Source organism: Mobula hypostoma, chromosome 7, assembly GCF_963921235.1.
Source record: "Mobula hypostoma chromosome 7, sMobHyp1.1, whole genome shotgun sequence".
NCBI classification, from domain to species: domain Eukaryota; kingdom Metazoa; phylum Chordata; class Chondrichthyes; order Myliobatiformes; family Myliobatidae; genus Mobula; species Mobula hypostoma.
In genome coordinates, this window is record NC_086103.1 from 39,271,494 (window position 1) to 39,288,996 (window position 17,503).

A 17,503-nucleotide genomic window follows, 5' to 3' on the forward strand; every position below is an offset into this window, starting at 1 on the left:
GCTCCAATCTGCTAATTAAATTTGCTGACAATACTACACTGATTGGCCTAATCTCAAATAATAATGAGGCAGCCTACAGAAAAGTCGTCATCACTCTGACACAGTCGTGTCAAGAAAACAACCTCTCCCTCAATGTCGTAAAAGCAAAGGAGCTGGCTGTAGACTGCAGGAGGAATGGAGACAGGCTAGCCCCTACTGACATCAATGGATTTGGGGTTGAGAAGGTGAACAACTTTAAGTTCCTCGGTATAAACATACTGGCTGTGTGGTGAAAAGCGACTGGGCTTGTATACTCTGGAATTTAGAAGGCTGAGAGGGGATCTTATTGAAACATATAAGATTATTAAGGGATTGGACACGCTGGAGGCAGGAAGCATGTTCCCGCTGATGGCTGAGTCCAGAACCAGAGGCCACGGTTTAAGAATAAGGGGTAGGCCATTTAGAACAGAGTTGAGGAAAAACTTTTTCACCCAGAGAGTTGTGGATCTGTGGAATGCTCTGCCCCAGAAGGCTGTGGAGGCCAAGTCTCTGGATGCTTTCAAAAAAGAGATGGATAGAGCTCTTAAAGATAGCGGAATCAAAGGTTATGGGGATAAGGCAGGAACTGGATGCTGATTGTGGATGATCAGCCATGATCACAGGGAATGGCGGTACTGGCTCGAAGGGCCGAATGGCCTATTCCTGCACCTTTTGTCTATTGTCTATTGTCTATTGAAAAAGGCTCAACAGCACCTCTTTCACCTCAGATGGTTGAAGAAGTTTGGTGTGGGCTTCTAAAACCTGAGAACTTTCTACAGGGGCACAATTGAGAGTATCCTGACTGGCTGCATCACTGCCTGGTATGGGAACTGTACCTCCCTTAATCGCAAGATTCTGCGGAGAGTGGTGTGGACAGCCCAGCGCATCTGTAGATGTGAACTTCCCACTATTCAGGACATTTACAGTGACAGTTGCGTAAAAAGGGCCCGAAGAATCATTGGGGACCCGAGTCACCCCAACCATAAACAGTTCCAGCTGCTACCATCTGGAAAAAGGTACCACAGCATAAAAGTCAGGACCAGCAGGCTCCGGGACAGCTCCTTCCACCAGGCCATCAGACTAATTATCTCAAGCTGACACATTTGTATTTCTATGTAATATTGACTATCCTGTTGTACATACTGTTTATTACAAATTACTATAAGTTGCACATTTAGACGGAGATGTAACATAAACATTTTTGCTCGTGTATATGAAGGATGTAAGGAACAAAGTCACTTCAATTCTACAGATTTCACTGAGCAGTTGGCCCACGGAGCAATGACAATCCACGTTTGAAATCGCCATGATGGGTCTTCCTGATTTCAGACAATCGCTGAATGGGTTGCCTGACTGCTGCATAATACACTTGATCTAAGATGCTTTTTAAGTTCAATAATTTACTGCATTACAGTTAGACCAAAACCAATAAACCTGTTAACTGTTTTGCACCTTGCATTCTGGATTTCAGTAGAACTTCTGACGTAAAAACAGGGAAATTAAACACCAGTAATGGATGCTTCAGGTCCAGTTTCAGATGAAGTAAAATGCTCCCATGCTTAAACTTTCCATAGAGTCATACAAATGACCAGAATTCTTTATTTACATATCTGATAAAACACATTAACCAGTTGACAAAGGGTATAATTCTTCAGCTGTACTGTTCGTTATTTACAAAGCTTTGTTGAAAGAGCCACACACACCACATCATGTGCCATTTCCCAATGCTATAAATGGATGCAAGAGAAGCTCACAATAATACGCTTGACCTGAATGAAAATTAACACAAATTGAAATAAATCACATTGTTTTCAAATTGTGGACCAACCGGCTTTGTACTGTCCTCTCTCCCATAGCTTAATGTTTTTTTAGGTAAACAGGTATGTGTGACATTCACTTCCAAGCATGGCTGTATGTTATCATTGACTAATACTGCTCTTGCCAATATTATTGGAGAATTTAGTTATAATCTTAACTAAAATAATTGAAAAATAATCCCATTTTTCTCCCATTAACTGTAGTCGAGAAAACAGATAGATAGACAATCTGACACTGGATTCCATATGGAATTATCTAGAGTAAGACGTTTGTGAGACCGTCCATGGACTTCCCTCGTCTGGCTTCGCTCAGTCCTCTCTGCAGCAGCATGACGAAGATCTTCAAGATAATTGCCGTCGTGATATTTAATGTTCCCTTATTAAGTAACATGGCACATAAGTGCTTTGGTGAGCTGTGCCACTTTGCTGCCTGGGATCTGTTTTCCTAAGGTTATTTTGCCCTGGATCTGACCCTGTAACTTTCACACAAGATCTTCATCCTCTCCCCTTACGTCCCTTCCATTAACGAGATACCACATCGATCCATGTCATCATATTTAGGAAACTCTCTGTTGGATTCTTTGTCCTAGGGTATTCTGGGAAGAAAATAAAAGGAAAACTGAGTGACCCAAAGGATCGTGGGAAGAACAGATCGAAGGGCAGCCAGGAGAAGAAAGGCAAGTTAACAAGTGAAACGCAATCCTTGCTGAAGCAGTTTGGTGAGTCATCTTATGTCTACTGACGTTTGTGAAAAAAAACATCAGGAAGCTGTTGACAGCTGTTGTGTAACTGGGAGGCTGGCAACAAGGTCATAAAAGGAGGGTGGAGTTTTTTTTGTTTCCAACTGGTTTCTTCACACATCAAGAGTTTTGTTCTAAGTCAGATAAGCACCACCCTCCTTCCTTCCCCAGAGAAAAGATAAACAGATAATGTCTCAGCTCTCCTGGCAGTAAAAGAAAATGAAGTCGTCTGCTTACTTTAAACTTGTGAATTTTCCTTCAGTGCTTAGGGCAATAATGACATGAGACCTTATCTATGTGTTATCTGGTATTGGTGAGTTCTCCTTGAATCAAGCCACAGAGAGAGCTTTACTAGACAGCAGTGCAGCATTCCAGATCTCATCTTGCACATCAGTGATGAGCAGGAGGCTGATGATAGAACAGCATTTATATTTCCAGTGGGCTAGAAGATGTAGCAGAGCAGTCTCTCACTACAGCTCTCAGAAGATAATCTCCCCAGAGATGGGACCTCCCAGCTTTTTAACCAGGCCAGTTCTTCATTAAAGGTTTTTTCCCCAAAAAATGTTAAATCATCTCCTTTTAGCTCTGTCAGGGTTAGATTATGAAGACACGTAGTCCTCTTTTATTGTCATTTAGTAATGCATGCATTAAGAGATGATACATTATTTCCTTGTTATACTTCCTTATGCTTAAGTTACTCAAGTGCCCCCCCCCCCCCACTGCACAACACACCAATCCCATCACCCCACAGATAATGTGACTATTTAAACTTGGACCATTACAACTGCAGGGACTGAAATCAGTAAGTGTAAGGGTCCCAGAGGTAAAAAAGTCAATGTAGCCTCAGCAATGTTGTAAGTGCTGGGATGCAATAAGTGACATTAACTCAACAGATGTATGTATATAACGCCTTCCAAACACAAATCATCTGCTCTGTCATGAAAGACAGCTGATTGAAGTTTAAAGCATTAGTGAGCTAAATCAAAGGTTGTTCAACGTTTTTAAATAGAGGTCATCATACAGTATGTGTACATTATTAGCCGGGCACAAGGCAAATTTAAGACTTACATTGTTGTTATTTCTGTGAATACTTTGGCAAGATAAATAGCAGTTCCTCAAGAATGAGGGATAGACAGCATAGTATTTACATTCAAAGGTAGAAAGAGGGATTCCATTCTTTATACTGGTGATAAGTTTACTTCAGGAGATTAATGGATTACATGGAAGGGATTGGAGAAGAGTCTGACACAGGTGCATTTGATTCCTAATCATAGACGAAATACTTGCCAACATATGGGGCACTTTACTAAGGCGGGAAGAATAGACAAAGTCTAAGAAATGGATTTAATGGCTAGACCGTAAGTTCATAATAAATGTCCCTTAGCTATTATAGAATGGCATCCTTCAGACCAATAGCTTATACCTTGTTTGCTACCCACCAATGTGCGTACTTACTGCTGGTTACACTGCAGCAATGGGCCCTCCACCTCCGGCAGTGCTCAGGGCTTCTTTCGTTGTGTCACTAGCTTCCTCTCAGTTTCACTACTGTCAGTCACGCAAGTCCCGGGTGGAGGCTCAGGAATACCGTCGCACTCAGACGTAGAAGGATTCTTCGTTGCTGTTTTCCATAACAATTTGGTTTTACTAGTCAGGGTTGTTAGCCCTGAGCTGAACCACCCCCCCAAACCTAGAGGAATTCAGCCGCGTAATTGAGATTCCAGTTCAGATTGTTTCGTTCACCCAGGTGGGGAGAGGATGTTCAAGTCATTTCACATAAGTTCCGCACAACTAGTATGGACCAGGATAGAGTAAAGTGAGAATTATTGAGGTGAAAGGAGCATATGTCATCCAATAAGACCATAAGACAAAGGAGCAGAAGTAGGCCATTCGGCCCATCGAGTCTGCTCCGCCATTTTATCATGAGCTGATCCATTCTCCCATTTAGTCCCACTCCCCCGCCTTCTCACCATAACCTTTGATGCCCTGGCTACTCAGATACCTATCAATCTCTGCCTTAAATACACCCAATGACTTGGCCTCCACTGCTGTCTGGCAACAAATTCCATAGATTCACCATTCTCTGACTAAAAAAATTTCTTTGCATTTCTGTTCTGAATGGGCGCCCTTCAATCCTTAAGTCATGCCCTCTCGTACTAGACTCCCCCATCATGGGAAACAACTTTGCCACATCCACTCTGTCCATGCCTTTCAACATTTGAAATGTTTCTATGAGGTCTCCCCTCATTCTTCTAAACTCCAAGGAATACAGTCCAAGAGCGAACAAACGTTCCTCATATGTTAACCCTCTCATTCCTGGAATCATTCTAGTGAATCTTCTCTGTACCCTCTCCAACGTCAGCACATCCTTTCTTAAATAAGGAGACTAACACTGCCCACAGTACTCCAAGTGAGGTCTCACCAGCGCCTTATAGAGCCTCAACATCACATCCCTGCTCCTATACTCTATTCCTCTAGAAATGAATGCCAGCATTGCATTCGCCTTCTTCACTACTGACTCAACCTGGAGGTTAACTTTAAGGGAATCCTGTACGAGGACTCCCAAGTCCCGTTGCATCTCAGAACTTTGAATTCTTTCCCCATTTAAATAATAGTCTGCCCGTTTATTTTTTCTGCCAAAGTGCATAACCATACACTTTCCAACACTGTACTTCATTTGCCACTTCTCTGCCCATTCTTCCAATCTATCCAAGTGTCTCTGCAGACTCTCCGTTTCCTTAACACTACCGGCCTCTCCACCTATCTTTGTATCATCAGCAAACTTAGCCACAAAGCCATCTATTCCATAATCCAAATCGTTGATGTACAATGTAAAAAGAAGTGGCCCCAACACTGACCCCTGTGGAACACCACTGGTAACCGGCAGCCAACCAGAATAGGATCCCTTTATTCCCACTCCCTGTTTCCTGCCAATCAGCCAACGCTCTATCCACGTATGTAACTTGCCCGTAATTCCATGGGCTCTTATCTTGTTAAGTAGCCTCATGTGTGGCACCTTGTCAAAGGCCTTCTGAAAATCCAAATATACAACATCCACTGCATCTCCCTTGTCTAGCCTACTAGTAATTTCCTCAAAAAATTGTAATAGGTTTGTCAGGCAGGATTTTCCTTTAAGGAATCCATGCTGAGTTCTGCCTATCTTGTCATATGCCTCCAGGTACTCTGTAACCTCATCCTTGACAATCGACTCTAACAACTTCCCAACCACTGATGTTAAGCTAACAGGTCTAATAGCTAATAGTTGCTATCCAGTTATTCTTTGGGAAGTGCGGAGTGGCATGTTCAATCACGAGTGTCAGATTGCCAGTTTTAATGGATTTGCTTTATCCCCTCTGGTTGTTACCTTGTCCAGCTGGCAGTACGTGAAACCATTCCAGTGCAGTGATCAGTGGCAAAGGGCAGCATCTGGCATTCAACATTGGAAGCCCTGCAGACAGTTCGGCCAAGTCAGTACAAAGTGGGAGTTCCCTGCTTCAGGCTTTGCTGCTGGCCGTAAGAACATGTGCTTGCTGCTGGGTTGGAGTGTAGCACCACCACCCCCCTCCCCGTCACCACAAGTTCATAGCAGAGGCACCTATCCAAACAACTGATGGAAATACCAACCAGTCTGGCATCTTACGCAACCCTAATGTCTAAACCACTTCCCAGGAGGAGAAAGCGGGCAGCGGGAAGGAAATAAACTACAAACAGATATGCAGAATAGCAACTCCAGCCAAAGAGACCAGTTAAATTGAGATTTGCATAGAAGGGACTGTACTTTTGGAACCATTAAAGAAAATCATTTGTTGAAGTTGTTGCTGTGAGTTCATATGCCCACAATTTTATTCAAAGCACCAAAACATCTTCTGTTTGTAGACAGGAATTTGAGGATTCAGGCCAAGAAAAATATGTGTTAGACAAATAATATTGTGTCCAGTGCTGAGTTTAAATGATGGGCAGGACTGAGCAGAAATTTTTCAATGCAGCAGCTAATAAACAAAGCTAACGTTAATGGTTCTGCTCTGAGCAGCTCTGACTATATTGCTGTGATTTTTAACCACAGAATCTCATTACGATTTTCTTCTGGCATGGATCAGTTAGAGTGCTGAGTAATACAAATGAAGGAAGACATCTTCCTTTTGTTGTCACCAATTCACCGGGACAGCAGATGGACAAGTCGAAAAAGTGAGAGGTTTTGAGAGCCGCAGAGTACATAGTGCATGGAGTGCTAAGTGCTGTGCTTGCTAGAGTTAAATATTCCAGTATACTTGATCTTTTGAAGAGTCCCCAGTCATCTGGTTGGTAAAGACCCAAATCCTGTGTGTCTCTTCCTCTGCCCAGACAATGTCATTCTAAATTTACCACCACAATCCAAGTACAGGTGATTGGATATTCCGTCCAGTTACACACTGGCTCTACTTGATGAGTTCTGGCCCTTCCCAGAATTGGTACTTTCTCAAAAACAGACCTTCCAATTATGTCCGAGCTTTTTGCTGAAAGAGGAAATGCCTCGGAGTTCTTACAGCATTCATTTTTTTTGTGTGTGGTCCACAATACCTCATGCATACTCCATTAGGCGTCCAGCACATTACTGTGAGATTGATATGGCAGACAAGACACGCCAGGTAAGGCTAACAGGTTTCTTTTCTGAAAGAATGTTAATGAATCGGAAAGATTTTACAAAACAGTTCCAGTTCAATGTTATCATACTGATAGAGCCTCTTTTATTTTGCACCTACTTAGTTAATGTCCACCTTCAGAAAGGGGCTGGAATGCATGATCCCGGGTCTGCAGTATACTCTAGCTCTCTGGTTAGAAGTCCACTCCAGTGATCTTCATTCCTTTGTCGTTGACTTCAGCAATGAATGAAACTTAGGTTTTGCTTTTGTTTTTCCAGGTTTGTCAACTTCCATTTCATTGGATGGGGATCTTTTGCAGAACTGGCTGGCCCAAACTGTTCAAGCGAAGACAGAGAATATCTTGAGCCACTGGTCTTTCCACAGCGGTGCGGGACATGAAGAAGTGGCGAGCTGTCTGTCGGATAAGCTGATGCACGACGAGCAGTCGCTGTTGAGCATCAGCTCAGTAAACAGTGCTCAGTCACAGCCGCCCATCACGTTGGAGAAGGAGTCTGGGCACAAGGCTGGTGAAGAGTTGAAGTCTAAGCCGTTGAAGGATCGAGTAGGCATCATTCACACCAAGAACCAATGTAAGAAGCAACTGGACTATCCAGTTGACGGCACGTCCTGGCGTGCCAACCCCAGTGAACTTGCTGCACAGGGCACTTGCACAAATGGGCCCAAGGGACTGGGAGCAAAGGCCAATGGAAGTCACAAAAGAGCAAGTGAAGTGCGAAAGACAGGCAAAAAGCAGGCCTCGCATCAGTCCAGTTCCAAGGCAGCTCTGCCCAGCACCTCGCCAGTAAGGAGTGCCAGTGAAATTGGCGAAACGTTGGATTATTTTGAATCTGCCTTTCCTAAACCCAGTTCTTCGGTTCAAGTGCCTAAAACATCCACAAACTCAAAGTCTTGGGTAACTTTCAAGATCCCAAAGTCAAGAGAGAGCGGCAGAAGGTCACAAGTGCAAAAGCAGGACCTGGGAAATGGTTTCCAGCAGGCCAGCCCGGAACGAGAGAAAAAGCCCAAAGAGACAACGAAGGTGAAGTTGCTCTTCGACAACGAGACTGACGGTTACTTTTCTGACGCCGAAATGAGTGACTCAGACACAGAATCTGTGGCTGACAGGTCGCAGAGGCTTCAGCGACTGAGTTCGGAAAGCATGGTTGTACACCGAAAATGTGGCAGTGAGGTGGTCAGGAGGAGTATTCTGGCTTCCTAAAGCATCCAAACTAACCAGATTAAAAAAAAAGTCAGGTGGTTCAAATCCTTACTTCCTGCTCTCGCGCTCATTTCTGTCGATAATCTGACCTACAAAATGTCGGTCCTGCAAAACACAGCTAACTGATTGAAATATCGGGGGATGAAACTTACCGGTCAATTGTTTTATTGTAAAGCCCCGACTCTTCTCCTCTCTCGATATTCAGTCCCATTGACTTCAGTGGAGCTAAATATTACGAAGGGGGTGTGGACGACTGGCCGATCAGCGTTCTCCCGCTCCCGTTGCCATTGCCTCTCTTTGCCCTACAGATTCCAGCCTAATCTCTGTATATGAACTTTTAATCAGTCTGTTCCATAAAGCTATATGTGGCTCAACTTATAATAAACCAGGAAGCAGTCATGGTTACAAATTATAATACATAGTGTGTAGCTTGTGCCCTGATGATCTGAGTTATAACTCCAGAGGGTTAGTCATGTACCTTTATATATGACGTCATAACTCTCTCTGCTTCCTTCCTCCATTGTTCTGCTTCTACCTATTGCTGCCAGAGGAAAACTGTAAAAAGACAGCCTTAATTGAAAAGCAGGAGTAGAATACACACCATGTATTATAAAGTTAAATAGTTGAAAGCGGGTTCAAAGCCATGATTCAGTCTTCAAAAGAGATATTCTGTCGTTCATAAGCCCTTCAACTGTTCGTCTCCTAGTCTGAGGCATTAATTTCTGCCTTATAACTCACCACCAGCTGTGTTATCCAACACATTTACTGAGTTTAATGTGGAATATAGAAACATCATCAAGAATTAAGGGGCATGAATTTACTATTTGGGGCATTCATGGCTCTTTCCCACCTGGCGGTCTGCCTGTGACACACTGACACATCGGCAGTCAGGTGGGAAATGTTATGCACCTGTGATTCAGATTTTGAACAGAAAACTCCCATTCAGTGATAGATTAAAGTGCAAGGAATGACTGTAGGAAAATAAAGAAGATTTTTTTTTTGTGGAGTTGATCTTCTATTAACAATAAAGCACAACATGCACTTTTTAGAAGTCTGGCAGGTTGATGAAATAGCTGACTTCGGAGGCCATACAGGACTTGCCAAGCAAAAGGGAATTTTTTTGTACTTTTTAGAAATGTAAGGAGGTAGCCAGTTGATGCAAAGGAAACTTTGACCGTGTCTGTAATAATGTATACTGGAGTACATAAAGCAGTAACAATATTATCATATACTGTAGGTGTGCTCTACACAGTCACACACTGTTTTATGACGGGAAGCATTATGTGTTACGCAGTGTAGCGTGGTACAATAAATCTGAGTGTTATCCCCAGGAACACTTCCATAGGGTTTGAAGTTTCGCCATAGAATATGGAGCTTCATGTGTTGAAAATTCTCCACTATTTTAACAAAAAAAGTTAACCTGATTATTTTAAAATGGCAAAGAAAATTCTGAGCAAGTTGCAGTAGCACCTTCACTTTGGTATCCCAATGCACAATTTCAAGGCTGTAGAGAATTTATGTGATACGACACAACACACACTCTGTACAGGACTGTCCTAACAGAATGAACAGAGCTGATGTATTAACTCTGCACACCTGCATGAATTGAGGATGGAGTTGAAATAATTATGCCCTCTTTTTGCCCCACTCCTTGCCCGTTGCCCTATTTGCTTTGGGTCCTTACAGGTTCTCACTGGAATTGACTGACAAACGCAATGCTATGAGAAGGATGGGATTCCGTAATCTCCGGAGGATTTCTGTGCAAGAGTCCACTGTGCAGGTGCTGCGCAGTTGAATCATGTTTTTGTAGATTCTTGTTTCTCGGAGACTCAGGAGAACAGTAGGTGCTAGTGTTGCCCCAAACTTTCCTAAATGCAAAGGAGAAACATAAATCCAAATCTCAATATTCCAAACAGTGTTGCTTAAACATCAACTGGCAGGGGCAGTCTCCGTATGTACGCTGGTTTACCTCTACCCATTCATCTTTGCCCACCATCACCACCCTGTCAGGTTTTCTGACACTGACTTGGGAAACAAGAACTTCAGCCTTGACCAAGTCTCCACTATTATCATTAACTCCAGTCTTCTCCCTGGCCCTTTGCTCAATCTGAATTACTCCTTGCACAAAGTTGCCTCTGCATTCAATGCCTACACTCAATTTAATTCCTTTTGTCCATTTAAGCTTTCCAGGATCTGACTCAAAAGGGGACTGCAGTTGGTCCCACATGCAGCCATCTGCCCACACCAAGACTAGAAGGATGCCAGGTCACTGGGAAACCTGTTAGCATGCATTATCTGGGTGTCTTCATCTCAGGAAGTAGTTTACCTAAGCAAAACTGAAGTGACTCAAAGGAATTGTTAGGTTTTGTTTCACTTGCCAGTCATCTTGAAATCCATTCCTTTCAGGTTACATTAATTTTTTTCTTATTTCTCATCAAATGTCAGCATGAGCTCATATCACTATGTTTAACCTTAAATCACACAATCTTAAATTCTTGAGCTTAAGCCTTTTCAATGCATCCATCTCCCTTTACTTCATCGCTAGCAGCAAAGCTAGCAGCTGACTCTGCTATTCTTCAGATTTCTTTCCCTTGCATTGATTTGATCATACTTTGGATAAAGAGGCTAAGTTTTTCACATTAAATATAGATTTCTTAAAGTTTGCTTTTATGGTAATAATTTTGACTTCTAACTCCTTAACTTTACAACCGTAATCAAGGATATTGTTTAAAGAAAAAATCAAAGGTTCATTGGATACTCAAGAAAGAAGTCTATTCTCACTTTATTGCAAGCCTAATGGTTACAAATTACTTTGAGCAACTTTTAATGTTCACTTCAAAACAAGATGGATGTAAAATATGAATTCTGGCCCTTCATTTTTCTTAAGCATGCTAATTGTCAGGTATGTTCATAATGATGTGGTCTAACTGTTCCTTTATTTTCTTAGAATACACGCCTTGCTCAAGCTTTTTTTGGCAAGGCATTCCTATTAACAATAGGAAGTCCTTAAAGAAAGAATTTCCTGATAATATCTGGGGCTTTCAGAAACTCACAGGACTTGCACCAGTCCAAAGCTACAGCACTCCTAGTTAATGGGAAACCACTATGACTGAGCCCAAAACTTAAGGTGTGGTTTCTTGTGGGTTTTTCACACCAGCAACCATGTAGTACTGGCCACAAAGTAGAAGTGTACACATTATAAATAATTATGTTTTTTAACTGAGTAATACATCAAAAGACTTTTAAATGCATAATATTAAATCTGCCCTCCATACATTTTAATATTCTGGATCTTGTTAACTATTTTCTAATATATTCATAAGGGCAGCAAAACTACATTTTTTTCACGTTCATATTTACTGGCAGCAATAAATATTTGTAGACCAGACCTGCTGAAGCTTCGAACTGATCTGAGCTTTACAACGCTGAATTTCGCTGCATTTTGAATAGTGTCCTGTGTAATCCAGTCCTCCTGTACCAAGCTATGTAACCTGCCTAAATGGTCTCGATCCTGCAACTGATTTTGAACATATTTCTGCGAAACTTGCCATTTCAAATACCACTCAGAATTGGTGATGAATGCACTTAACTCAATATGTTAGACTAGAGCTGCTTCTCCTGCCTTGAAGTAAACTGTTGATAGGTGTTGACTTACCTTGCATTATCCCAGTTGCTGTCACCTAGGCTGGTGGACTTCACGTCTGAGGCTGAGTTCTTCCTAAAATTACTGGGGTGACTTTGTAGACTTAGCAGCAGTCTCCAGACAGAAATCCGTAAGACAGGAGCAGAATTAGGCCAGTTGGCCCACCATGAATCTTGAAAAGGAAAGAGGTGAATGCCATGATTGAGTAGTTGTGTTGTTTAAGAGGTTCCTTGTCTGGAAAGGTGAAAATGCCTGTACTTGCCTAATCTACAAGGCATCAAAATTAAGTAGAGATGCAATAATGCTGCAGAAATTACTACAGGTCAAAGGCAGGAAGCCTCATTCTCCCACTTTAGCTTCTCTCTTGGCTTCCCATCCATTTGGGATAATTACTAAGTGTCATCAGTGTGATACTGACAAGACTATTAGTGTACTCATAAATTTATGTCTCTACCAAAGGAATGATAATTAACATGTCCAAGTATGATCATTTATATTGCTCATCTGAAGTTCCATCTTTTTCAGAGTTACATTGATGCTCTGTAACTCTGGAGGTTGCATTAGAGTGTGCACAGAACAGCGAATAAATGCAAGTCACATTAAAAGACAGAGTATGTTGAATTCTCCAGCATTTGGCCTGGGAATGTTGAGTGTGTTCATTAAAATCAATATCCATATCTGACTATATAGCATAACATTGTTGATAGTAATGTCTTTACGTATGAGTATTTCATGAGGTTTTGCAGGAGTCAGATGATAATTTTACATTGCAGTATGCTGCCTCACCATCTGGGCACAGTTTTAGAGTTTGCCAAACCAAGTTATTAGATGAACCCAAACTCCTTTCCCTGTGAGTGAGCGTACAATTCCCTGTATTTACTATGTCAAGCCTCCCTGGATTAAATGTAATTTCCTCCCAGTTAAGCTTTCAAATCATGTTAGAGGGGAGTCCATATTACTGATATTGTTGGCCTCTAATCAATGTTTCTCATCTCTGGCCTGAGTCACTTCATCACATGTAGCCATTGACCTTTGCAATCCCCGCCATCTGCAACTGGCTGTCACTCTGACTAATCTGAAACCAGCGGATTAACAAGCACTTTGTTCTTCTTGACAGTCGTGTACTGAAGAATGACAATAAACAGTCTTGAAGAACACTTGGATGCACTCTCCAAACCAAAATGGGGAGAAAGCATGGTGCCTGTATTCTGGAAAATTCAGATTCTATTTGAACTCTTGTGAAGCACGTGTTTGGCAGTGCTTAATTGCCAACAGCATTACCCTGGAATTTTACAGCCACAAAGCCCTGCAATAATAATAAGATAATTTAAATCATTCAAATTGAAATTTGAACTATTTTAGTTTATAGTTCTGACTTACCAGTGAACTTTGTTTCCATTTAATTCCCATTTATTCTAGTTTCCCAGCTAATTTATAATTTACACCTCAAATTAAAATCTATTTAATGATAAGATCAAGTTAAAATTCTGGTCAACTTGATATTTCAGGTGTGGTCTATGTATTGAGGTTCATATCTTCATTTTTTACCTACTCTGGAGAAAAAAAAATAATTCCAGGCCAAAGGCTTTATAAGATTTTCACTTTTGAAGAATGAAGAGGCAAGAGAATGGAACAGTTGCATGTGTTTGCAGGCACATATCCAAATTTATTGAGGAAATGAAAGTGGAGGTATATGCAGTTACTGAAGCAATCAAGTAAGGAAGAATTCATTTGGTCACTGAATGAATAAAGGTAGCAGATGCTGTCCTTCAGAATTCCTATCCCCTAGTTCTAAAAATGCAGAGATCCAGTTCATGGTACCATGAATAACTTCGGAGAAAATAATCCTTACAATTTTATCTGGTGTAAAAATACTTCCAAGATGCTTTCTTCCAAATTCTTGATTTATCAAAATGGCTTCCGATTGAAGTTATTATAGATAACAAAACCATATTTGATTACAAATAAAGTAATCTTGATGACCCAGGCAATGAAGCTTCACGAGTGTCATTTTAATTCCAGGATAATTATTTGAACACAATGTGAAATAAAATTGTCATATACAGAGAGCATTAACTGCAAAGATGCAAGTGAATATACAGTATACTAGATAAAAGCTATGACTGTATAAAGGTAGAAAAATATGAAAACTTGAACATCTGGAAAGCAAAGTGAGTGTTATGACCTAAACAGGAAAGCCTTTATCCAGATTAAACACAACTATGGTAAGAGGGAGAATGGGAGCAGGTTTACTACCCGGACAGGAAACTATACCAGTGCATGGCACGGTTATGGTTGGTGGTAGGAAATGGGGACAAACAGGAGGAAGCAAATATTTTAAGACACAGATTCCTGTGACCTGGAGCTTGTATTTGAATTGAGTTTAGGTTAATGATCCTTTGTTGCCTGTGAGGATCCAAGTGAAATCAGCAAAGAGAGACTCAACTGAAAATGCACAAAGGAAAACTAACCCTAATTGGATATTAAATTTGTAATCAACTTGTTAGTCCTGTGCACTGCTGAGATGAGAAATGGAAAATGTGTACTTCTCTTGCAGCTGCTTGTGTTGAGCTTTGGGCTTGAGGAAGGGAGAGATTTCTACTTGGCATATAATTTATCCTGGCAGCAGCTAAATTGTCAAAGTTGTATTTTTTTAGACTTGCATCAGTCAGTAAAAAAACACGGAGTATTTTATTTCCCTGGATGTGATACCATCAAAATCAAAAAAATATTTGTTGTTCTGAATTGCTGTGAAACAAAGATGTTTCTGAATAGTATTTTATCCAAACATCAGTAAACATGATGTCCTGTATCCTGGTGCAACTGTTAGATCTCTTGTGGGTTTGCCTGTAATGGCATGCCAATCCTCTCTTCACCTTTACCATATGCAGCTGAGATACTTGAATCTTTTGTTGGAGGCATTGAGAGGGAATTTTATGTGTAATTAGTGCAATAAGAGTCCCTGTAGTCTGCAACACGATGAACGTAAATTGGAAGTCAATTGTATATCCAGAATTTAATTGGTGTATATGTGTGTAATCTAATCTAATTGAGTGGTTCAGGTAGTGTGTGTATGTGTGTCATCTAATTGAGAGATTCAGGTAGTGTGTTTGGGGGATCTAATTGAGAGATTCAGGTAGTGTGTTTGGGGGATCTAATTGAGAGGTTCAGGTAGTGTGTGTGTGTGATCTGATTAGGTTCAGGTTGTGTGTGATCTAATTGAGAAGTTCAGGTCGTGTGTGTGTGATTGAGAGGTTCAGGTAGTGTGTGTGTATATATATATATATATATATATACAGTGACAGACATCCATGTGTATTTTACAGACAGGAATCAGATTCAGGGATTCCTTTTGGTTAATATGAGTAGTTACTGAGATCCGGGAGTTAATTGACAAGCTTGAGCAATGTACCACCGTCTCCTGACACTGGGTAGGTTTTAGCCTTGAAGTTGCACCCCATCTGTTACCTTTCAGTGATTCACACTGTTATCCTTTTCGATGGATTTATTTTTGAGCAGGCATTGTCTTGATGCGCCATTGATGTCAGGCGGTGTTCACAACTCCTTATCGTATCACTGCCTTTTTATTGCGAAATTACCTCCAATGAAGTTCCGATACCAATCTGATAAACACGAGAAGGAAAGGATACAAGAAAGTTCAGCTCACATCTCTATTGTGATTGATACCATTTCCCAGTTACAGAATGCAAAGACTAGTTCACGAGATTATTGATTTGACGTCTAATGAATGGTCAACTCTCTACAAACATACTGAAGAAACTGATAACATTACGAGTTTCATGAGGAAAATTCTGAATCTTGAATGGAGTCAGATTTATTCTCTGTAGATTATTTGTGCTTGCCATATTCATGTAAGGACGTATAGATTTGGTAATGTAAACAGAGACGTAAACATTAAAATAAATTCATATTCGGGTTTTGTTAGACTGTAGCAACAGTAAATACCATAGGCTCTCCAAACCTTATTGAACACTGCCTTCTACCGATGCTTGTTTCAATGTGCTTGAGTAGTTACAATATATCCACATGCTGTTCGCTGATACTGTACTCCAATTCTAGACCATACTGCCTGCTGAGTAGTTTCTTCCATCATATTGTACTCATTACAGAAATTGCAAAAGAAAAAAAGGAATCTTGTCTGTTGTCCAAGTTAAGTTGCTGTCTGCGCTGTATGTCAAAATATTAAAACTCCGTGCGAGGTCTTGACGGGCACACATTTACGGCAAGTGGGAGGCCGCGTGTGTGTTTTGTGTCAAGGAAAAGTGATGTGCCATTTGTTAATAATAAAGAGAATAATGGAGAAGATATATATAAAGAAGAAATGCTATTTTAAATTATTTTTGGCTTTTTTTTGCAATATTTATTTTCTTGTATTAGAGTACTTATAAATCCTTTGTAGAGAAGAAATGTATTTTCCATTAGTGCAAAAGAAATCGTATAAACTGCAGACCTATTAATCTTTTGTACATTTTCCATGTTAGCAACCTTTAAAGCAATATGATGTACCAGAAGTTGTGTACTTTGTGTAATTGCCTTGCTGTTGGTGTCAACTTGGAATCGCTAAATCCTCTAATTGTTCCTGTTTGGATCTCAATTGGAGTAAAGTTGCACTTAAGAGTCCTACAAGAGAGAGAACCTCTACAGAGAGGCTGACTTATTTTGTACAAAGAGAGAAAGGGAGACTGTAAGGAGCGGGACCCTGTTCACAAAGAGTAAGAAATAGCTGATTCCCGAGTTTGATAAATTGGCATTTGTCAGTTCATTGGCAGCATACAATCAATAAAGCAGTGTTTTACAAGTAAATGGCAGTCTTTTGTCTCTTTTTCCATCAATTCCTTAATCGTTCTTTCAAAGCCGCCAAATTAATCCAGAGTCCAATTTCCAAGAAGTTCTTCAGCCGTGAGATAAGATATTGAGTAGTGACCTTTGCAAGTTCAACCCTGGCTCCAAGGAGCGCTCATAAATGCAATCTCCAGCAAGGGTCAATGATTAAAATGAATCAACCCGTCATGACTCACAGTATATGGTGACCTGATACCAAGATTTGGGGGGAGAACCGGAATAAATAATGTAATAGTTATAGATGGTGATCGAACATTTGTGGTGCGATATTTGATGATGTCTTCACCGGTAATTTCCACTTGAAGTGAAGAACAAAGAGACAGAACTAGGCCATTTCACCCTCCCAACTTGGTGTCTTGTAAATGGTGGCAAGGCGTTATGAGATGAGTACCTTCCTGTCAGATTTTCAGTATTAGCTATTCACTGTATATTTGATTGAGAGTGTTAGTGAAGGAGCGGGGAGTCACTGCCAGCCACACCCGAATTTCAGTGTCTGGCAACGTAGGTACAGATCGCTGTACTTGAAAGTTTCACGATAATGAAAGAAAATGCCGGCAATTTAATGTTTTACATGCTATGGATTTAGT

The 17,503-nt window shown here is 40.9% G+C and overlaps 1 protein-coding gene across 3 annotated transcripts in view; it reads left to right on the top strand.

The window, feature by feature from the left end:
• Nucleotides 1-16,861, top strand: part of jade2 (jade family PHD finger 2) — a 178,708-nt gene extending 161,847 nt beyond the window's left edge. For all 3 annotated transcript variants that reach the window (XM_063053278.1, XM_063053280.1, XM_063053279.1), the window contains exons 14-15: nucleotides 2,426-2,554; nucleotides 7,470-16,861. In XM_063053278.1, the coding sequence (XP_062909348.1) occupies nucleotides 2,426-2,554; nucleotides 7,470-8,410 (1,070 nt within the window). In that variant the 3' untranslated portion in view covers nucleotides 8,411-16,861. The remainder of the gene's footprint in view (nucleotides 1-2,425; nucleotides 2,555-7,469) is intronic.
• Nucleotides 16,862-17,503: the final 642 nt, after the last annotated feature.